The sequence below is a fragment of the Paralichthys olivaceus genome, chromosome 13, assembly GCF_024713975.1.
Source record: "Paralichthys olivaceus isolate ysfri-2021 chromosome 13, ASM2471397v2, whole genome shotgun sequence".
Taxonomy (NCBI): Eukaryota; Metazoa; Chordata; class Actinopteri; order Pleuronectiformes; family Paralichthyidae; genus Paralichthys; species Paralichthys olivaceus.
The window spans coordinates 1,025,001-1,047,828 of NC_091105.1; the positions used below are offsets into that span (position 1 = coordinate 1,025,001).

Genomic DNA, 22,828 nt, shown 5'->3' on the forward strand with positions numbered 1-22,828 from the left:
CCATAGGCAGGAGCACAAGAATTGAGCATTCGGTGCAAGATGATCTGTTTGTGTGCAAAGCAAAACGTTTTCCTCTTAAGAGAAAAGCATTCTCCGTCACTTCCTGTCAAATCGTCCAGCCATTATAATAGCAACCTGCCGAGGTAGTTAGTTATTTTATTGACACAAATACAACAATTGTGTCCAAGCAATATAAAATATACATACATACATTCATATACATACTAGTAAAAACTGAAATCAAGAGGTGATACAATCATCATTCATCTAAATGGATGAACTCAGTTCAGTGGAGTCATGTCCATACTTCTTATTCACCAGATTTATAAAAGCTTTCATAATGTTTTGTTTCCTCGAGTGGGATTTAAAGATTAAAGGTATAAAACTGAAAAAGATCGAACTGAGGTAAAGGGAGCTCCTCTCCTGGGAAGCAATGATTCTGGAGAGGTGTGTGTTGGATCCTTGACCGACCGCTCTGTCTTAGAGGGACATGTCCGGCACCATGGGCTTTGCTGAGTTCAAGGAGCTGTGGCAGTCTCTGAACCAATGGAAGACTACCTTTGTATCGTACGACCAGGACCGCAGTGGAACAGTGGAGGGCCACGAGCTGCAGAAGGCCATTGCCAACTTTGGTTTGTGAAAACTAACTCAACAGCATCATGTGAGACATGGATGTGGATTACATGTCGTATGTTACGACTAGTTTCCTCTGGATCTTACATAGAACCGATTTTATTCAGACCACCTCAAAAGTTGTAATTGTAGTGATACAAACTTTGAAAGAGCTTTTTTACAGTAAACAAACAACAACAGAGTATTAGGACCATGTTGAAAAAATTGTACAAGAATGAAGTTGTAGTATTAGAAGACAAAAGTCAAAGAATTGAGTAATAATCTTTTGGAGAAAAGTCATAAGATTGCAAGAACAAAGTTGTATTTTTAGTAGATTAAAGTCACAATATTACAAAAATAAGTTGTGGAATTACGAGAAAAGTGGATTTTATGAGAAAAAACGCGTAAAATATTTTGAGAAAAGGGTAAAAGTCTGAATAAGAATTGTGAGAGGTCCTTTTACAGTAAACAAACTGAGTAACAGTATTATGGTCGTGTAGAATTAAAAATATTTAAAAGTACAAAGTCATGATTTTTCAGACCTAAATCATAATATTGAGAAAGAAAAACTATGACACTTGGCTGAAGTGTAGTGTTGTTTGTGTGCAGGTTACAGTTTGAGCCCTCAGGCCCTGAACATCATCATGAAACGCTACAGCTTGAACGGCAGGATCAGCTTTGACGAGTTTCTGAGCTGCTGCATCAGACTGCGGATCCTGACTGGTGAGTGGCCGAGGAAATGCTTTTAATACCATCGGCTAACGTTTGCTAGACCAGGGAGCGCTCAACGCCACCGCTGCCACAGACACAGACCAGCAGCTCGTCTTCTGTCTACGAATTCCACGAAACTCTCTATGTACATTTACGTGTGGTGTAAACAGGAAGTCGATCGTCTACTCTGCAGTTGGTTGCTTACTTACAGCTATGGTGAAAAGTAAGAGCAGGGATTTCTTTTCCAACAGGAAGCGTTAGGGACGCTCTGTATTCGCCGCTGGTGGTCGAGTCATGTGACTGATAAGAACCAGTCAGGAAGAGAGAACGTGGGCATCATCGTTTACTAAAGTTCGTCCAGAATAAAACACAACCCCAGAGTTTTCAAACTGAAACAAGACCAGTTCACACAAGTCTCTGATCCAGAGAACTCTGGGGTAGTGTGGACACCAGGCGTAACCATAGCAACAGTGGTGTAAAACTAAAAAGCAGTTGTGTGGTTACAGCACATAGCGCATTGTCGTAATATCCCTGAGCCGCGAGTCCCTGGTTGAACCGGGGCTCAACTCTGCCGTCGCTGCGTGTCTCTCACGTTTGCTTCTGTTCTCTCTGTCCCTGTTGAATGAAGCCATAAAATGCCCCCACAAAGAAAACCAAAGAAAACAGGGTGTCCCTCCCTCTCGTGGCCGTCACCACAAGGCTCAAAGTCTGGAACAAACCAGGATTTAAATATTGTGTTTTTATCTTCCAGATCAGTTCAGGAGAAGAGACACGGCCCAACGTGGCAGCGCCTCGTTTCAGTACGATGAGGTAGGTCTCAGAGATTCTGCTGCTCCAGAACATCAGACAGTCTGTGCAGTAGAAACTGAAGGATGGAGCTGAGATATCGAGCTGGAAACATCGGTCACGTGTTTATATCCTCTGATAACGCTGCGTGTTTCTCTGTCTCCAGTTCATCCAGGTCACCATGAGTGTTTGAAGAGGAAACATTAATTAACAGCACGTGATCTTTATATGACTTATACTTTTTATCACATCTCTTGTACTCACTGTAACATTCCTTTTCATGATGAACGGGACACTCGTCTGGCTGTCACCCTTCCTTCTGTGTAATGTATGAAGTAAATAAACATGTAGCGTCTCCACTTGGTGTGTCACAGTGTTTTCTTTCGTCGTTTTGAACTTTGACAAACCGCAGATGAAGAATAGAATTCTGTTTCAACTCCAGCTGCTTCAGAACTCAGCTGCCTGGATGTCGTCCAAGTGTCTGCGCTGGCTGCTTCAGAATTATATTGTATTTTTTATTGCTTTATAAAGTTCTTGGTCTTGCCTATTGGGCTATTAATTGAATTGTATTTATGCCATTTAATACTCTCTCTATTGGAATGTGTTTGACTGTTTATTATTCATTGTTTTACTTCTGTAAACCCAACTGTTTATTTGTGGGTCTCTTTCTCCTCTTCCAGTATTTTTTAAAATCTTTATTTATCTTCCTTCATCATTTTCTCATTTGTTTGAGTATTTTTATCTGATCTTAATCCTCTCTCTGTGGATGGAGTGAGGTGAGGGCCGCAGTAAGTATTCTTTTGTTTGTTTTTATGACCATTGCTTAACATATAATGTGTGTGTGTATATAAACATAAATCCATATGTATGTGTCTGTGTGTGTTATATCATATATAACTCTTGTGGCCTTTTGTTTTTACACTCTTTTCTTGTCAGTCGACTGTAAAACTCTTCAGACACAAAGACTCTCCAAAGCCAGTAAAAGGTCATTTCTCAGAGTTGTAATTGTACACCAGCGCCATCTTCAGGTGATTCATTAGCTTAGCATGTTTACCAGCCTCACTCCACACTATTCCTCCTTTTCATGAGTCCGTTGAACTCCATTTGCTTTATTTAATTCGAAGCTGTGAAAGAGGTTTTGGCTCATTCTTCTGCTGTTCATCTTTGTTTTTTTTCAAACCTCTCTCCAGAGAAAGTGAACGAAATCTTCAAACCCCAGTTTGACTTTGAATCTAAATGATGAACTTTATTTCTTTCTCACAAACAAACACAGAGATAATTATAATCTTGTTGGTGGAGATAACGTGTTCGACCCGTGGTTCGCTCGATGTTCTTATGAAAATAATCAAACACAAAATGCAAAAACAATTTTACTCTTTGAAAAACTGGCGGATAGCTTTGAGAAGCTGCTTCTTCACGTTGGGTTGACCTGACACCAGAGAAAGCAGGTGATCATAATCAGACCACTGTTTGTTTTTCAGGACTTCCAGGAGATGATAAAAAAGCTCCTTCTTCTGCTGAGGACTGAGCTCCATTAAGACCTGAGGCAGCGGTTTGAATGTGTCATGGTACATCCCGAAGCCCAGCAGGCCTCCGAGAGTACCGCCTGTAGGGAGGAGAGGAAGAATGAGACAATATTCATCTGTCCATCAGTCGCACTCACGTTTCAAATAAAGACGTTTATCTCTCGTTTCAAATGAGTCAAGATGATGGTAAATATTTTAAATGAGTTAGAGGAGGGGATGGGTTTTTTCTTAACCCCTACATACCCACAAGAAGACCAGGAGGACCGAAGAAAATCGCTCCAACAGTGGCTGCGGTTCCAGCAATCCCTCCGCCCGCAACTGCTCCTTTCAGTGTGGTCCTGATTTCCTCATAAGGGAATAACTCACAGCACAGCTCTATGACATCATCAACTCGACCCATCTGTGAAGCGGATTGAGAATATTTATATCCAGTCACTAAAAGTCATGAGTCATGCGTCATGTTACAGATGAAAATCAGGAGGTAAGTCTGTCTTCTCAGCTCAATTGAGAAGTGTGCAGCATCTTAAGTTGAACTTTAGTAAAAGTTTCACAGAAAATACTTTTCATCGGCTCCACGCGATCAGAGACTTTACTCTCGTACTATTTGCAACCTCACTCTCTTTTTTTCTTTAATAGGAGTACAAGTACCAACATTACTACAGAGTACATGATGTGCTGCACGTCCTGAATACTGTGGCTCGTTAACGTTCTTCTAAGACAGCTGCTGTAAACTATTTGAGTCCCTTTAACGAAACCAACACGTACTACGTGAGTTGAGCTTCTCAGCCAATGTCGAAGGTTGGACGAAGCTCCAGAGAGGACAGAAGGGAGAAGACAGTGGTCAGGCTGGTGCTGCCTGGGACAGAGGGAACCAATCTGATTCTCCTCATCTGTGTTGTAGTAGAATAAAGCTTTGCCAAATTAAAATAATAACATTGAGTTTCAAGCAACATTAAGGCTTTAAGTGAAATGTCTAGAGAGGACAGTAATGATCAAATATGTCTGATATACACACATGTGCTGTATGTACACACATGTGCTGTATATACACACATGTGCTGTATGTACACACATGTGCTGTATGTACACACATGTGCTGTATGTACATGTGCCTCGTCCAACTCAACGTACATTGAACATGAGAAGATTTAACAGGAGATCACAGGTGTTACCTTCGGTGGAGAGGTCGATCAGCTTCGTGTTGCAGACAGAAGCACAGCTCAGGGTGTTGGTGGCTCAGAGGAGGAGGGTCGTCTAATCCACAGTGGGCACATAAACATCCTGCCTGGGTTCTCTCATCAACACACTGTACATGAGGGGAACATGATCGAACTATCGGGCGCCTCGGATTTATAGGATGATGATGAATGACTGATTGTTGTAAAGTGAACTGTAGATCGAGTTGTTATAAGTTTGCTTTAGAGGAGCGCATTCCTCCGTTATCTCGTCATCACAACGAAAGTGAAACCAAAATTCCTGGAAGTGTGATTCAACTTCACGGAAATCCTTCCAGTACTTTTTGCTTGTCTGCCTGCGAACAAGCAAACGAACACAGATGAACACACAACCTCCTCAGCTGAGGTAAATGTGTCCGACTGTAAAAAAGGCCTTTTAGTTTTATTGCTCCATAAACGAGACAAACAGCAGAACCACAGACTGCATGAAGAGCTGTTAGACTTGAAACCAGATCCACCACCGCTCAGACTGGTTTCACATGAACAAGCAGGTGTTCCTGAGGAAGTGAGCGTGTTTCCTCTCTAAACTACTAACACACACTGGTTTATGTCATCTCATCACATTTAAACCAGCGATGAAGAAGCAGGAGACGTTTGCAGAACGGTAGTTTTAATATGAGATGTAACAGTTTTACAAAATGGCTGCTATTTGATTTGAAAGTACAATTTTAGCATCACACTGACAAAATGCAAACTTCAGGCCTGAATAGGAAGAAGCCTCATGTTGAACATTGCTGCACGTTCACAGTTCGTATATGTTTGTTCTACAGCTACTTCAGAGAAAACAAAATCATGGTTACAAATGATTCCTTCAGCTCCGACCCGACTTGATTCTCAGATTATGGCTGATTTCAAGAACTGAAAAGAGAGAAAGAAAACAACGTGTTAATAAAACAAGTAACCTTCAATAACTTCACATTCCAAAGGACCAAGTTACTTGAAAACGAACTGGTTCAGCTTGTTTTCAAGTGACACACACTCACAGATATCAGTTGCCTAACATCTGTTTGTTAAAGTCAAAGCATGACATCCTGCTCTCGAACGATCCTTGTCCCACTCTGTTTCCTGTTTTCGCAGCCAAGCGAGATAATCACAGTGAGGAAGAATGTGAACGAAAGCTGGAACCTTTTTGAGGAGAGACTTTAGAAACTGGATTTCTCAGAGGAAAATAAACCCATGTACATGCTGACCTTTAATTTCTGTTGGCAATGAAGTGATATCTTTCTGCTGTCGCTAAATAAACAGTGAAAATAGAATTTCTCTGGTAAGATGAATCCAAACATCGGCTGCACACTCACCTGCTTGAAAGAGAAGCTGGCGACTTGGCAGTCACACGGCAGATTCAGCAGATGGGCCTCGAAGCGATCTGAGACAGAAAATATTCTGTTGACAAATCTAAAGGTGAATCTGGATTTCTACACCAAATGTACGAGATATTTGAAAATGTGTGGTCACAATCTCCATGTGTCAGCCAATGATGGACTCTAACAAATCACATTTGGATTTCGAGGTAGATTTTTATAAGGTTTTGCTTCGGACATGGACACATCTATCAGAACGCATGATGCTGACAACACGTGACGAGCAGCGATCCATCTGATATGAAGTTTATCTGTAGATTTATTTCATATATTTGTCGGTTTGGTTTATTGGAAGGTAGCAATCAACGTCAAGGTGCATTACCGAATATATTTGTCTTTAGCCATCGCTCGCAAATATGTTTGTCTGTAAAAGGAAGTGATGTCACCGCTACGATCATGTAACAGCTGGGACTGTTTACAAACTGAACGTCAACACGTTCTTCTCTGGGCTCAGATATTTCTTAATACTTAAAGTCTGTATTTACAAGAAAGTACATATCTGTAACGTGGCATCTGTAACTTTTACTGGAGTTCTCTTGTCTGTCTGCACTAAACGTCTCCTCCTCCACTGGCGTGAGCCGTGTTCACTTCTTTGTGATGCTCAGACTTTGATTCTTGTTGGTTGCTGATATTTACCTCTGAGGATCTGAAGTTTTGTCAGCAGCGCCACATACTCATCATAGTCGATCCCACCTCGGGAGCCGTGCTCGTGCCACAGAGTTTGGAAGGTTTTATCATCTACACGGAAGTCTGAGTGACAAAAGACCAACTGATTAACTCAGGCATCTGTCTAATCTTCAGCCTTCGCATATTTTGAATGTATTTTCTGATTTAACGGCAGAATTGAGCGTTAAAAGATAAATGATGATTCGTGTATTTTTACCATGGACAGCCAGAGCTTTTTTCATTTGGGTTTGAGTGACGGCGGATGGATTCCTCCTCTCGTAGCTCTCCACATACTCCCTCCTGATAATGGCCACATAATGCTCCAGTTTGAAGAGCTCCACCACGTCCAGGTCTCCAGTGTTGTCTGACTGAATGTGTTGTCAAAGAGCTCAAATGACATTCATCACGATTCCTTCTTGTGGAACAATACTCTGAATATAACTGAATATAAACCAAAATATCACAACATCTTGGTCTAAACAACTGGTTTACATGAATTCTCAGGTTTTGCCGAAAGGATTCGACTGGGAAAACCAAAACTAAGGAGATAAAGGGAGTCATCATTCTATATATGATGATATATGCTTTACTGTTTGGGCAGTTGACTGCAAAATAAAGATGGATGACAGGTCTCCACTTCCTCCCACTAAACAGAGATGGAGCCAACATATCTTTGATTCAATCGCTGCCATCTTTCACTGATGACGTCATTGGAATTCAGAGCCAGGGAACTTTTACTGTTTGTCTTTAAAAAGTCCTGGTTGACTGCACTTGAACATACATCAGAGCCACCACCAGGGGGCAATTGAGTAACTAAGTAAGGTGCCTCTGATCAGAGACTCATCTTCACCGTGGGTCGCTCCACTAACACTGGCAGGAATAATACAGTCACATGATCATGATTATTTCAGTCAATATTGTGATCATTATGAATAATTTTGGCACCCATGTTAACATATTTTGGAGTGTCCACTGCCTGAGTGATCAGCGCAGCTCAGCAGTGTGAGACACGCTGCTCATTGACAGATTCAAGATCTCACCTCTTTACTTCAAATTGTAGCAATAGACAGAGAAAATGTAGATTTCAATATTTTGGCCTTAGTTGTTTGTTAGTGTAGTAATAAACATACTTATACACTAAATAAGCATATTTTGTTCTCCACTTAAGAGAGGAATATGCTCCCCAAGATGTACATAACTCCTCTTCTGCAGGCTGGACAGTTTACACTACACATAAAATACTCACAAATACAAATACTGTAAATATCAATATTTCTTTTTTATTTCACAACATAAAAGCACTTAACACTACTTCAAAATTCTACTCTTGTTCATTTCAGAGAGAAATATTGTATGTTATACTGCATTGCATTTATTTGACAGCTTACTTTAAAATGAAGATTTCAAACAATACATAATATAACAAGCTGTTAAACACGTTGTTAAAGACTTTACGAGTGGTTTTGAACATTTTTTGTTTCTGAAAAATAATTCTCGTCTTTTTTTTTTTTTTTTTCCATCTGAAGTTCTCAGAAGCTTAAATGATCCAGTAACTCACCACAAATCAAAGAGAAACAAGCTCCCACAATATATCTAACATTTCTGTTTATAAAACAGTTTATAAAGTATTTTACTGTAGCTTCACTTGCTGCTTACTCAGCTACTTCAGTATAAATGGTCTAATGACATAATGTAGATGAATAAAATGATAGAATAATAGGTCAAACAAGTACTTTTATCTTAAACATTTAACAACAGTTAAGTAGCCTGTATCTGACTGGTACATAAACGTTTATCATGACACCAGGTCAGTGTGAACAGGAAGTAGATTGTCTACTCCGCACTTGGTTGCTTATAATACTACGAACGACCAACAGCGATGGTGAAAAGTAGGAGGTGTTTTCACAAGACTGTCACTTAGAATGTGCAAAGACATTCCCCAGTTTGTTTTCCACATATAAACAACGTAGCAGGAGATTCTCTGCTCAGACACATTCACAAGAACAAAACGGCCTTCCCTGTAATCAGTTCATTATGGCCGGAGCCTAAGTAAGAGGGCTGTGACAGAAATGGTAATTGGTCTGTATTTATATAGAGCTTTTCTAGTCTTGATGACCACTCAAAGAGCTTTACAGTACAATTTATTGCCATTCACCCATTCACACATTCCTACACTGCATCTATGGGCAGCACTTTTTCTATGAGTGTGTAATTCTGGGTTCAGTATCTTGTCCAAGGACAGTATGGCATGCAGATAGAACCACCGACCTACTGGTTAGAGGTCCACCTCTCTACCCCCCTGCAGCCACAGCCGCAAATCACATATAAAATATGTATATAATAAAATGTATATAATCTGTGTATTTGTGAAAAGAGAAACTTATTCATGTGACCTCAATGTAATCATCTGTACACAAGTCTTGTGTTTTTGCTGGCAGCATGCTACAGGGCTAATGACCACCAATCATGCGTACAGATTTTCATTGATAGGAAACTGTCCATATAAAGTCATTTATTTTCTGTCATTGTCTTTGCAGCTATGGATACCCAGATCCTGATTACCTCAGTCGAGTTGAAGACGAACCGAAACTCAAGGGAATTGACTGAGTTTCTGTAGAGTTTGTTATCTATCACATGAATGGACTAGCTCATGTAATCTTTTAAGTTACACTATTATCTCTGCAAATTTATGTACAAACATCTCCCATCTTAAAAGCCACATATAAAGCAAAACATAAGACTACATAGAAGGGATAATTAATGTCATTTTAATGCCATTTGATGATTCATAAATAATGACCATCTCACAGCTTCAGATTTCTATTTTCCTGTCCTGACAGCCAATGTCCATATGTTTTAGGTATTTTTTTCCCATTCTTGTCATATATGTCGAGAACGTCTTGATGAATTTCTACAAATTTGGCACAGATCATTCACTTGGACTTAAATGTGACCTGATTAGATTTTGGTGGTCAACGGTCAATGTCACTGTAGCCTCACAAGCAAATTATTTTGTGAACATGACACAGTATCTCCGGAACACCTTGAGGGAATCATTTCACATTTAGTTGGACTCAAGAGTTAATTTATTTGATCCACTTTGATTCAAAGATGAATATGTTAGATTTCAGTGGCCAAAGGTCACAGTGACTGGAAAGAAAACATTTACATTTCTTTTATCATTCCTTTATCATTCCTGAATGATTAATGATTAATGCTCCGCCTGCAGACAGATTTTGTATTACTGTTTTTTTAAATGATTTGTATGTAATCTACTATACTGTTTAATACTATAAAATATTGTTGAAAATTAATGGCTAAAACTAATGGTCTGTTTAAGGTAAAACTTTATATATGTGTAAGCGGTGTAATGTGGTGCTATGACAAGGCTACCATTGTTTTCTTGTTATATAGTGTTTATTTTACATGGTAACTTGTGCATCTAATGTTTTTCAGTTCATAGTGTTACTTCGCAGTATGTGAAGTACTGGTTAAATGATTTGTTCCTAAGGTCAATTGGTCAATTCAAAAGGAATTGACCATTAGGCCTGTCAGCTGTATCCCACTGAAGCATATATACCTTGACTAAAACCCAGGTAAACTTGATTGGGTGAATGGCTGTGTTGCTGTGTGCAAGCAATGCTGCCAGTAACCTTGGTGTTGGTTTCAGCTCATTTAGGTTGACAAATACACCCGGACAGAAATGAAACCACAGTACTTCAGGAGAGATGGTAATTATTGACTACCATGGTGGTGGAGGTTGGTTGCAATGATCTGCAGCATGCCTATCTTTATTGTGCCCATGCCTTTCCTCACTTCTCTCCGGCCTCTGACAGGGAGAGGATGACAAGTGATGGTAAATGGTTTGTATTCATATAGAGCTTTTCTAATCTTGATGACCACTCAGAGCGCTTTACACTACAGTTTGCCATTCATTGTCGTTCACACACATTCATACAGTGCGTCTATTAGCAGAACTTTTTTTTTCTATTCAAGGATACTTCAGCATGCAGATGAGGCAAACTGGGGATTGAACTGCTACCCTTCTGGTAACCGCTCTACCCCTCCACCATAGCTTCCCATGATCAGGACAACTTACCGCCATTTACTTTAAATGTGACATTAAACATGTGACAGATCCCACGTTATTTTACATTTCGAATGGACATTTATATTCTGCATGTGCATGTGTTTGCTAACATTCTGAATTTTTAACTGCTAAATGCACTTACATGAACAAATCAAGGCACATTTACATTTTTACTGAAAGTATGTTATTAAGTCAACAGTGAAATTTACCAAAGCAGCTGCTGGGACCTTCCAGAATGCATATACTGCATATAGTACAGATACAAAATTATATTATCACAATAAATATACAGTCAATTTATATCTTTAATTATTTGTTCAGATTTGCTTTCATAAATTCTGTTCACATCCACATAAATTGGATAATGAGAAACATATCACCTCAAATGCCTGAGTGAGTGTGAAATTATACCCAGTGCTTTATAGCGGAGCTGATCGGTATTGCAGTTCATATAGGAGTGATAGAAAAAGAAGCAAAATGAGAGTTAACATTGGTGTTGCTTTCCACTGCTGGAGACAGACCTTTGTAAGTAAAGGGACAAAGTTTGATGCTGAACTTGCATGTTTTAAAAGATAGTGATAGGTCGACAGCTGCTAATGCTAACATTGGCTATGTAACAAAAACATAAATATAAGACTTAATTTGTCCAATTGTTTAATAAGGTTTCATTGAAACCCAAGATAACAATTAGCACACATCCAGTGCTCACAGACAAAAATCTATGTCCTTATAAAAATCAATTAATTAGCTTAAACTGTACCTGAGTCTTCACCTGGAACAAAAGTTGTGTTCAAGGATCAATTTTAAAGTAAAAGTAAAATTAAAATAAGTTAATCATTGATTAGGCACTCCCATGCCCTTGGTTTATTATTATTTAGGGTCAAAGAATAACTCAGACTAAAGGTCCCATTCATTTAGATAACATATATAATCATATTCAAACCACTACTTCAGGTGATTTTCAGTTGCATAACCTGTGAGTCACCGCTTTTCCCACACTAGTTGGCTGCCTAATCACTCCTGGCCCTTTGCTACATACATCAGAAGGGGGTTATCCGTAATCAGCATGCTCTTTCACAAGATCCATGAGTTTAATTAGCACAAAAAAAAAAATGTTGTTAATAATAATAATAGAAAACAGTTCAACATATCTGAAAATAAAATATACAATTATTTGAAACAATATGAAATTAAGAGCAAAGTACAGTGATAAAAGGCTGTGTAATGTTTTAGAGTTTAATATTTAGAAAGTAACAAAATGTCCTTTCAGTTTGTCTGATACAAATACATTGTGTATACATCAATCTCTTGTTCTGATTCTGTTTGATGAGTGCATTTGATGGCTCATCAGATTTTTGGTAAATTGAGTGGATTTATTTTGAGAATACTCGAAGTGCACAGTATGACTCTGCACCCCACATTATCACGGACAGCTTTGGAAAAGTACTAGTTTGCAGCAACGTCACTCACATGAGAAGATACTGTAGCTCTGTGCATCAAACAGTGTCAGGTCTAGGATATGATAAGCTTTGATACCATAAAGACTGGAACTGCAAGCCTAGCTACATAGTGTAAATATTTTTTTTTTTTAAACTCTAACACTGTCTGATTTACACATTACATACTGTGAGCTGGCTGGTAAACGAGCAGCCTGGAGGATTTAGTTTGTGGTAGTAGTTAGAGCTCTAGACTCTATTAAACGAACAGGACTTTTGAGCACACAGGAAGTGTTTGAGAATTTAGTTCAGTTTGTGATAGATAGATAGATAGATAGATAGATAGATAGATAGATAGATAGATAGATAGATAGATAGATAGATAGATAGGGAACCTCCAGCCTTAAAATAAAAAGTCATAAAATGTTTGATCTGTGATAACACACCCTGACAAGCTTGACCAAATCTGAGACAGTCAAAGCCATAGAAAGTCAACTTGGATCCTTGTTCCTGTTTTACCCATTTAGTTTTTTATTTTTCTGCATCATTTGGGCCTCTGTCTGTGAGAGAGAGGAGCCATACAATCACGCCTGTTGTTATTCTTTGGATGTTTACATACTGAGTTCTCCTGCAGCTAAGTGCGCTCTCTGACCTCACCCCGTATCTGGTTTTTAATCCCCCTCACTTTTGTATATATATATTTTTTTTATGACCCCCCACTTCCTAAACCCCCCTCCTCCTCCTCTTCTCTTCCCCCCCTCTCCCCCCCCCCCCCCCCTCTCTTCTCGTGACCTCACTAGGTAAAAGTTCAAAGTTGTAAAACTGTCACTTTTTGACGAAAGGTGTTAAGTATATCTCTCTCTGCCATTTAATACTCTCTCTATTGGAATGTGTTTGACTGTTTATTATTCATTGTTTTACTTCTGTAAACCCAACTGTTTATTTGTGGGTCTCTTTCTCCTCTTCCAGTATTTTTAAAAATCTTTATTTATCTTCGTTCATCATTTTCTCATTTGTTTGAGTATTTTTATTTGATCTTAATCCTCTCTCTGTGGATGGAGTGAGGTGAGGGCCTCTCAGAGTTGTAATTGTACACCAGCGCCATCTTCAGGTGATTCATTAGCTTAGCATGTTTACCAGCCTCACTCCACACTATTCCTCCTTTTCATGAGTCCGTTGAACTCCATTTGCTTTATTTAATTCGAAGCTGTGAAAGAGGTTTTGGCTCATTCTTCTGCTGTTCATCTTTGTTTTTTTTCAAACCTCTCTCCAGAGAAAGTGAACGAAATCTTCAAACCCCAGTTTGACTTTGAATCTAAATGATGAACTTTATTTCTTTCTCACAAACAAACACAGAGATAATTATAATCTTGTTGGTGGAGATAACGTGTTCGACCCGTGGTTCGCTCGATGTTCTTATGAAAATAATCAAACACAAAATGCAAAAACAATTTTACTCTTTGAAAAACTGGCGGATAGCTTTGAGAAGCTGCTTCTTCACGTTGGGTTGACCTGACACCAGAGAAAGCAGGTGAACATAATCTGTCCACTGTTTGTTTTTCAGGACTTCCATGAGATGATGAAAAAGCTCCTTCTTCTGCTGAGGACTGAGCTCCATTAAGACCTGAGGCAGCGGTTTGAATGTGTCCCTGTACATCCCGAAGCCCAGCAGGCCTCCGAGAGTACCGCCTGTAGGGAGGAGAGGAAGAATGAGACAATATTCATCTGTCCATCAGTCGCACTCACGTTTCAAATAAAGACGTTTATCTCTCGTTTCAAATGAGTCAAGATGATGGTAAATATTTTAAATGAGTTAGAGGAGGGGATGGGTTTTTTCTTAACCCCTACATACCCACAAGAAGACCAGGAGGACCGAAGAAAATCGCTCCAAGAGTGGCTGCGGTTCCAGCAATCCCTCCGCCCGCAACTGCTCCGTTCAGTGTGGTCCTGATTTCCTCATAAGGGAATAACTCACAGCACAGCTCTATGACATCATCAACTCGACCCATCTGTGAAGCGGAGTGAGAATATTTATATCCAATCACTAAAAGTCATGAGTCATGCGTCATGTTACAGATGAAAATCAGAAGGTAAGTCTGTCTTCTCAGCTCAATTGAGAAGTGTGCAGCATCTTAAGTTGAACTTTAGTAAAAGTTTCACAGAAAATACTTTTCATCGGCTCCACGCGATCAGAGACTTTACTCTCGTACTATTTGCAACCTCACTCTCTTTTTTTCTTTAATAGGAGTACAAGTACCAACATTACTACAGAGTACATGATGTGCTGCACGTCCTGAATACTGTGGCTCGTTAACGTTCTTCTAAGACAGCTGCTGTAAACTATTTGAGTCCCTTTAACGAAACCAACACGTACTACGTGAGTTGAGCTTCTCAGCCAATGTCGAAGGTTGGACGAAGCTCCAGAGAGGACAGAAGGGAGAAGACAGTGGTCAGGCTGGTGCTGCCTGGGACAGAGGGAACCAATCTGATTCTCCTCATCTGTGTTGTAGTAGAATAAAGCTTTGCCAAATTAAAATAATAACATTGAGTTTCAAGCAACATTAAGGCTTTAAGTGAAATGTCTAGAGAGGACAGTAATGATCAAATATGTCTGATATACACACATGTGCTGTATATACACACATGTGCTGTATGTACACACATGTGCTGTATGTACATGTGCCTCGTCCAACTCAACGTACATTGAACATGAGAAGATTTAACAGGAGATCACAGGTGTTACCTTCGGTGGAGAGGTCGATCAGCTTCGTGTTGCAGACAGAAGCACAGCTCAGGGTGTTGGTGGCTCAGAGGAGGAGGGTCGTCTAATCCACAGTGGGCACATAAACATCCTGCCTGGGTTCTCTCATCAACACACTGTACATGAGGGGAACATGATCGGACTATCGGGCGCCTCGGATTTATAAGATGATGATGAATGACTGATTGTTGTAAAGTGAACTGTAGATCGAGTTGTTATAAGTTTGCTTTAGAGGAGCGCATTCCTCCGTTATCTCGTCATCACAACGAAAGTGAAACCAAAATTCCTGGAAGTGTGATTCAACTTCACGGAAATCCTTCCAGTACTTTTTGTTTGTCTGCCTGCGAACAAGCAAACGAACACAGATGAACACACAACCTCCTCAGCTGAGGTAAATGTGTCCGACTGTAAAAAAGGCCTTTTAGTTTTATTGCTCCATAAACGAGACAAACAGCAGAACCACAGACTGCATGACGAGCTGTTAGACTTGAAACCAGATCCACCACCGCTCAGACTGGTTTCACATGAACAAGCAGGTGTTCCTGAGGAAGTGAGCGTGTTTCCTCTCTAAACTACTAACACACACTGGTTTATGTCATCTCATCACATTTAAACCAGCGATGAAGAAGCAGGAGACGTTTGCAGAACGGTAGTTTTAATATGAGATGTAACAGTTTTACAAAATGGCTGCTATTTGATTTGAAAGTACAATTTTAGCATCACACTGACAAAATGCAAACTTCAGGCCTGAATAGGAAGAAGCCTCATGTTGAACATTGCTGCACGTTCACAGTTCGTATATGTTTGTTCTACAGCTACTTCAGAGAAAACAAAATCATGGTTACAAATGATTCCTTCAGCTCCGACCCGACTTGATTCTCAGATTATGGCTGATTTCAAGAACTGAAAAGAGAGAAAGAAAACAACGTGTTAATAAAACAAGTAACCTTCAATAACTTCACATTCCAAAGGACCAAGTTACTTGAAAACGAACTGGTTCAGCTTGTTTTCAAGTGACACACACTCACAGATATCAGTTGCCTAACATCTGTTTGTTAAAGTCAAAGCATGACATCCTGCTCTCGAACGATCCTTGTCCCACTCTGTTTCCTGTTTTCGCAGCCAAGCGAGATAATCACAGTGAGGAAGAATGTGAACGAAAGCTGGAACCTTTTTGAGGAGAGACTTTAGAAACTGGATTTCTCAGAGGAAAATAAACCCATGTACATGCTGACCTTTAATTTCTGTTGGCAATGAAGTGATATCTTTCTGCTGTCGCTAAATAAACAGTGAAAATAGAATTTCTCTGGTAAGATGAATCCAAACATCGGCTGCACACTCACCTGCTTGAAAGAGAAGCTGGCGACTTGGCAGTCACACGGCAGATTCAGCAGATGGGCCTCGAAGCGATCTGAGACAGAAAATATTCTGTTGACAAATCTAAAGGTGAATCTGGATTTCTACACCAAATGTACGAGATATTTGAAAATGTGTGGACACAATCTCCATGTGTCGGCCAATGATGGACTCTAACAAATCACATTTGGATTTCGAGGTAGATTTTTATAAGGTTTTGCTTCGGACATGGACACATCTATCAGAACGCATGATGCTGACAACACGTGACGAGCAGCGATCCATCTGATATGAAGTTTATTTGTAGATTTATTTCATATATTTGTCGGTTTGGTTTATTGGAAGGTAGCAATCAACGTCAAGGTGCATTACCGAATATATTTGTCTTTAGCCATCGCTCGCAAATATGTTTGTCTGTAAAAGGAAGTGATGTCACCGCTACGATCATGTAACAGCTGGGACTGTTTACAAACTGAACGTCAACACGTTCTTCTCTGGGCTCAGATATTTCTTAATACTTAAAGTCTGTATTTACAAGAAAGTACATATCTGTAACGTGGCATCTGTAACTTTTACTGGAGTTCTCTTGTCTGTCTGCACTAAACGTCTCCTCCTCCACTGGCGTGAGCCGTGTTCATTTCTTTGTGATGCTCAGACTTTGATTCTTGTTGGTTGCTGATATTTACCTCTGAGGATCTGAAGTTTTGTCAGCAGCGCCACATACTCATCATAGTCGATCCCACCTCGGGAGCCGTGCTCGTGCCACAGAGTTTGGAAGGTTTTATCATCTACACGGAAGTCTGAGTGACAAAAGACCAACTGATTAACTCAGGCATCTGTCTAATCTTCAGCCTTCGCATATTTTGAATGTATTTTCTGATTTAACGGCAGAATTGAGCGTTAAAAGATAAATGATGATTCGTGTATTTTTACCATGGACAGCCAGAGCTTTTTTCATTTGGGTTTGAGTGACGGCGGATGGATTCCTCCTCTCGTAGCTCTCCACATACTCCCTCCTGATAATGGCCACATAATGCTCCAGTTTGAAGAGCTCCACCACGTCCAGGTCTCCAGTGTTGTCTGACTGAATGTGTTGTCAAAGAGCTCAAATGACATTCATCACGATTCCTTCTTGTGGAACAATACTCTGAATATCACTGAATATAAACCAAAATATCACAACATCTTGGTCTAAACTGCTGGTTTACATGAATTCTCAGGTTTTGCCGAAAGGATTCGACTGGGAAAACCAAAACTAAGGAGATAAAGGGAGTCATCATTCTATATATGATGATATATGCTTTACTGTTTGGGCAGTTGACTGCAAAATAAAGATGGATGACAGGTCTCCACTTCCTCCCACTAAACAGAGATGGAGCCAACATATCTTTGATTCAATCGCTGCCATCTTGCACTGATGACGTCATTGGAATTCAGAGCCAAGGAACTTTTACTGTTTGTCTTTAAAAAGTCCTGGTTGACTGCACTTGAACATACATCAGAGCCACCACCAGGGGGCAATTGAGTAACTTTGAGTTCACTTTCTTCCAGGGCGTCATGTTGTCCATCTGTATTTACAGTGTTGTGGCTGGTGCAGAAGTCTGAGTTGTAAAGGATACGTCCTTGAGAGTCAACAGCAGGCGGGCCGTCTTGAGACTCAGCGCTAAAATGGGGAAGAATGGATCGAGTTTCAACTTTTATCATTCACATGAGATAAGAGTTAAACTTAGTGGGAAGAAAACGGACATTTGCCACGAACAGTGAAGCCACCAGCATTCAGTTTAGTAAGAACAGCTTCAGCATTCAGCATCTGTTGGAAACATGAAAACAAGTGTCACACACACACACACACACACACACACACACATATATATATATATATATGTGTATATGTGTATATATATATATATGTGTGTCAGAACTAGAACTAGAACTTTAACTTTGAGGTGAAATACAGTACAACATCAAGGTTTTATCTAAACAACTTAATAAATACCTCAGTCCTGCTGTCTTCCTGTAAAAGAAGAGGAAGGGAAGATGTCAGGTAAAGATAGACGGTCAGCAAAAATCCAGTGATCCATCATTTAGATAATGTTCTGATTGAGAGTTGTATATTTGACTGAACTGAGCTCTTTGATAAATTGTCCATGACTTACTGATATACACGTTTCCTCTGGGAAAAGTTTGCACTGCAGCTCAGCCGGCCAGGAAACACCAAAACTGTTCATCAGACTCTCACAGCCCCGTTTGGCTTTCTCACAGAAAGACCTGCAGGGCCGCTGCACCTCCCCAGCCACACACTGGGGGGCGTACACTCTACACAGGAAGAGGCGTATGTCCACCGAGCACACAGTTTGCACTATCGAGTTGAAAAAGGACATCTTCATGACTGCCTCTCTTTGACTTGTGTGTCCGAGCAGATTGGGCATGATGGTCTGGTTGTAGGACAGACCCTCGCACATCGGTATGGTGATGGGCTCACACATCCCCCCACTGCTGCTCACTCCATACTGGAACCACACACAAGTGAGAGACAGCCTCAGCTTTCAACACATCACAACTTCTTCTTTAGTGGGTTTTTTTTACCTGCGTTTAAAAATCTGCATGTACCTGATAATTTTGGTGTGAAAGACGAATGTATAACTTTGGCCACTAGGGGGCCCTCACTCTCAGTAAAAGCAAAAGACCTCGCTTGATGATGTCGTGAAGTAGTGTGGAATTGTTACATAATATATTTATGTCCCATTAAAAGTTAATAGTTAGTTAGTTAGTTAGTTAGTTAGTTAGTTAGTTAGTAAGACAGATTTATGGTCAGGTTCAATAAAACATCCCATCATGATCAATGGTGTAACAAAGCTCAGACTTACGTGTTCGCAGGACTCCAAAGTAAACGCTTCACACCTGAGGTTTTCAGGCCACTGTAAACCGAACTTGTTCATCAGTGACTCACAGCCGGACCGTGCCTGCTCACAGAGCGTCCTGCAGGGAGGCCGAACTTTTCCTGCCACACACTCCGGAGTGTAGACGGAGCACAGGAACGGCTTGAGATGAGGGGAGCACTCCACTTTAACCAGTGGATAAAACTGATGTAGTTCCAAACCTGCCTCCTCCTGGGTCTTGTGGCCCAACACATTGGGCAGCGCAGTCTCAGTGTAAGGAAGGTCTTTGCAGAGAGGGACGTTGATCATCTGACATGTTGGGAGGGGTGTTTGGGCATCAACGCTGTCTGGACCCTGGATCTATAAACGGAAATGTAAATCAGTGAATTCCAAACTATTGTGTCACTCCTGTGGTTTTCATTTCTCACAAGTGCACATACACTCTTTCACTGCAGTGTTTACATGACCTTTAAAACAGTAACTCTGACCAGGATTTGTCCGTCCATCTGTGAGACACTTGCATGTAACTGATACTTGTTCTGGTTATGTTCCTCTTAATTTAAGAGTGTGGTCTTTCAGTTTGAGAGCAGGACTTATTGATTTTACGTAATGCTTTCACTCGAACCCTGCGCTCTCATACAAATAACCCCTGCATGTGCTCAACCAATAGAATGCCATGTGTGGCGTTGACAAACTGAATTGTCCAGGCGGGGACTATGAGTGCAAGCGAAAAAATATCTGAGTGCAAGCACACAGTTTGAGCACAAGCAGAGCAAATCTAAGTGAAACGCGATTCTGTCCAGTGGGTACGGGCAGCAAAGATGTCAGCACCCAACCTGAGTGAGCACATTAGGTCCAGTTTCATAATCAATGTCTTTATGAAATTCTGGAAACACTCCGAGGTTTTTGAAATGAGAATGAATCCACTGAGGTCCATGCACAAAGAGCCCCGCGTGGGATCCGTACTCAGCAGCGTCAGTGTATCAGGAACATAAAGGTTTGATCGTACGTCCTCAGTAAACATCTCTATGTCCACATGTTAGTGCTGAAGGGGGCGGACTTACGTGTTCACATGATTCTGTGGTCATTGTGTCACACCTGAAGTTTTCAGGCCACATGAAGTTAAACGTGTTCATCAGTGACTCACAGCCGGACCGTGCCTGCTCACAGAGCGTCCTGCAGGGAGGCCGAGCTCTTCCTGCCACACACTCCGGAGTGTAGAGGGAGCACAGGAAGGGCTTCAGATGAGGGGAGCACCCCACTTTCACGAGTGGAGTAAACTGATGAACTTCCAGGCTTGCCTCCTCCTGGGTTTTGTGGCCGAGGAAATTGGGCAATATGGTTTCTGTGTACAGTAAGCCTGAGCAGAGAGGGACGCTGATCGTCTGACATGTTGCAGGGGGAGTTGGACTAACCCTGGCCTCTTGACCCTGGAAGAACAGAAACATAAATCAACAATTTCTAAAACAACTAAATTCCTCCTCTGCAGTTCTCACCAACCACAACAAAACATTTGGTTTATGGCCAAGTTTTTATTTGATCACTTTCTCTAACATTGTGAGAACATTGATTTCGCAGGGAACTAGAATGTCACTCAGTTGAGCTCGTTCCTCCTCGAGGCCCAACAGGCTCCTTAAAATCCATTTCTTAATTTGTTTGTTTGTCACCAAGATTACACCAAAACTACTGAGCTACTGAACTTCATCACTGTCTGTCTTTTTTGTTGTTGACATTTTCACTAATTTCTACATGTTGAGGGGACTTACATTTATGAATGTGTGCGATTTTGGTGCAAATCCAAATAAAGATATGGATCGTGTGTATTTAAAGGCCTTGGAGGCTGATTGTACCATCTCCTTACTCCCCTTCATTTAAATATCCGCAAGAAAATGAATAAGGACATTTTCCAAAATGTCAGAAGTCTTTAAAGAGTCTGTACGAAAAACAAAAGACTCTTCAAACATAAGACTTGATGTACCCATTATCTAATACTCACCTGTACACAGCTCGACTGTGGTAAAGCTTCACACCGGAGCCTCGTCGGCCAGGACAACCGCTTCGCTCTGAGCACAGACTCACAGTCTGTCTTGACCTTCTCACAGAGAGCTCGGCATGGCTTCACCCTGCTGTCGTCCTCTGAGCTGCATTCTGGCACAGCAATGCGACACATGAGTGTGGCGACTGCTGGTGAACAGGCCGTCTCCACAATCTGACCAATCTGCTGCAGGTTGAAGCCTTGGACTCCACTCGGATGGAGGGTAGTGGTGTATCCCACACCTTGACAAAAGCTGGCTGTTACCGGCTTGCAGTTTGGCCTGTCATCTCTGCCGCTGTGTGCTTGCTGAGGAAACAGCAGCAACCCCACAACCACCAAGATGAAACACTTCATAGCTCTTGGGAACCTCGACAACGTTACTGCGCAGTTTAACAAAGCCTCCGACGTTTGTGACTCTCTGGAGGTGGAGTACCAGTCTGCGAATAGAGTTTCTACAAAGAAGGAACTGATTTCGGACCACTGGAGAGGCACATGTCAACAAGATGCTTGACACATAATGAGAACCAAACTGGTCTCAGAGCAGCAGCCCGATTCTGAGGAATTCAAAGCAAGGGATCTTGAGCTGTGTACGAAGCTCTACATCTGGTTGTGATTTTCTGCAGAATCTTAGGGGGTGAGAATTTATCTGGCACATAACTCTGACTTCTGGAGGGAAGGTACTTCAGCACTGAAACCTTGTTTTTTAAACCTCAGTCTGTCCAGTTGTCTGGAACTTTGACATCCAAAACAAAAAAGTTGATTATTTTACACAGGGTGATGTAATAAGACATCTTCCAAAGACAAGGAGCTTGACTTTCTAATTCAAACATCATGTGAGAATCAGTGCTTTTGAGTGGAGGGGAATTAATATATATTTGAGCTCTTGAATAGGACTAATTGATAAATTGAATGAATGAACTATAGACAGAAACAGACAGGACTTAGTGCCAGGTACTAAATGAATAGGACAAGTTTATAGAGACTGTGTGTTTGTCTCAGGAGCTGTGTCTCACTTCAGAGGCTGCATATGAAGACTGATCACAGCGGTGATACTGACACCAGTAACTCTGACTCAACACCCGACACTTGCAATAGATGAAACTTCTGATGCTTGAGTTTCACACTTCAGCTACACAACAGTTCACATTTACACACGTTCAAAAACAGAGATCTACAGCAATTCTCAGCAGACCAGACCGTCTCATTCCAGTTCGGCCCATGAAGGACGTGTCCTATAGTCTGTGTCCTCTGGAGGATTGCAGCCCCTAAACTGAGACACAGCTATGAACCAAAAACACCTTGCATTCAAATTCTGCAAAGTCTGCACAAAAGTCCCTCTGATGCACACTGGACCAAATGCGAGTCAGTGTCAGA

At 40.9% G+C, this 22,828-nt stretch overlaps 3 protein-coding genes and 1 long non-coding RNA gene across 4 annotated transcripts in view; 1 reads left to right on the forward strand and 3 right to left on the reverse strand.

Annotated features, from left to right (window-relative positions):
• The window catches only part of LOC109641341 (sorcin-like), a 5,921-nt gene extending 3,453 nt beyond the window's left edge, over positions 1 to 2,468 (forward strand). The window contains exons 5-8 of the mRNA XM_020105777.2: positions 485 to 632; positions 1,222 to 1,335; positions 2,075 to 2,133; positions 2,276 to 2,468. Coding sequence (XP_019961336.1) covers positions 485 to 632; positions 1,222 to 1,335; positions 2,075 to 2,133; positions 2,276 to 2,302 — 348 coding nt within the window. The 3' untranslated portion in view covers positions 2,303 to 2,468. The remainder of the gene's footprint in view (positions 1 to 484; positions 633 to 1,221; positions 1,336 to 2,074; positions 2,134 to 2,275) is intronic.
• Positions 2,469 to 3,328: 860 nt separating this feature from the next.
• On the reverse strand, positions 3,329 to 5,377 carry LOC109641342 (uncharacterized). The gene is made up of 3 exons (XR_011245845.1): positions 4,808 to 5,377; positions 3,879 to 4,035; positions 3,329 to 3,715 (listed from the first exon to the last, which is right to left on the reverse strand). It is a non-coding gene; the product is annotated as an uncharacterized lncRNA (long non-coding RNA).
• Positions 5,378 to 13,725: 8,348 nt separating this feature from the next.
• On the reverse strand, positions 13,726 to 22,017 carry LOC109641343 (uncharacterized). Its single transcript, XM_020105779.2, has 13 exons — positions 21,416 to 22,017; positions 20,484 to 20,849; positions 19,408 to 19,779; positions 18,697 to 19,050; positions 18,537 to 18,554; positions 18,287 to 18,350; positions 18,160 to 18,203; positions 17,474 to 17,624; positions 17,227 to 17,340; positions 16,528 to 16,595; positions 15,167 to 16,087; positions 14,276 to 14,432; positions 13,726 to 14,112 (listed from the first exon to the last, which is right to left on the reverse strand). Exons 1-11 carry the CDS (start codon positions 21,806 to 21,808, stop codon positions 16,064 to 16,066), a joined length of 1,968 nt encoding a protein of 655 aa, XP_019961338.1. The 5' UTR covers positions 21,809 to 22,017; the 3' UTR covers positions 13,726 to 14,112; positions 14,276 to 14,432; positions 15,167 to 16,063.
• Positions 13,877 to 14,432, reverse strand: LOC138404814 (protein C19orf12 homolog). The gene is made up of 2 exons (XM_069537620.1): positions 14,276 to 14,432; positions 13,877 to 14,112 (listed from the first exon to the last, which is right to left on the reverse strand). Exons 1-2 carry the CDS (start codon positions 14,430 to 14,432, stop codon positions 13,877 to 13,879), a joined length of 393 nt encoding a protein of 130 aa, XP_069393721.1.
• Positions 22,018 to 22,828: the final 811 nt, after the last annotated feature.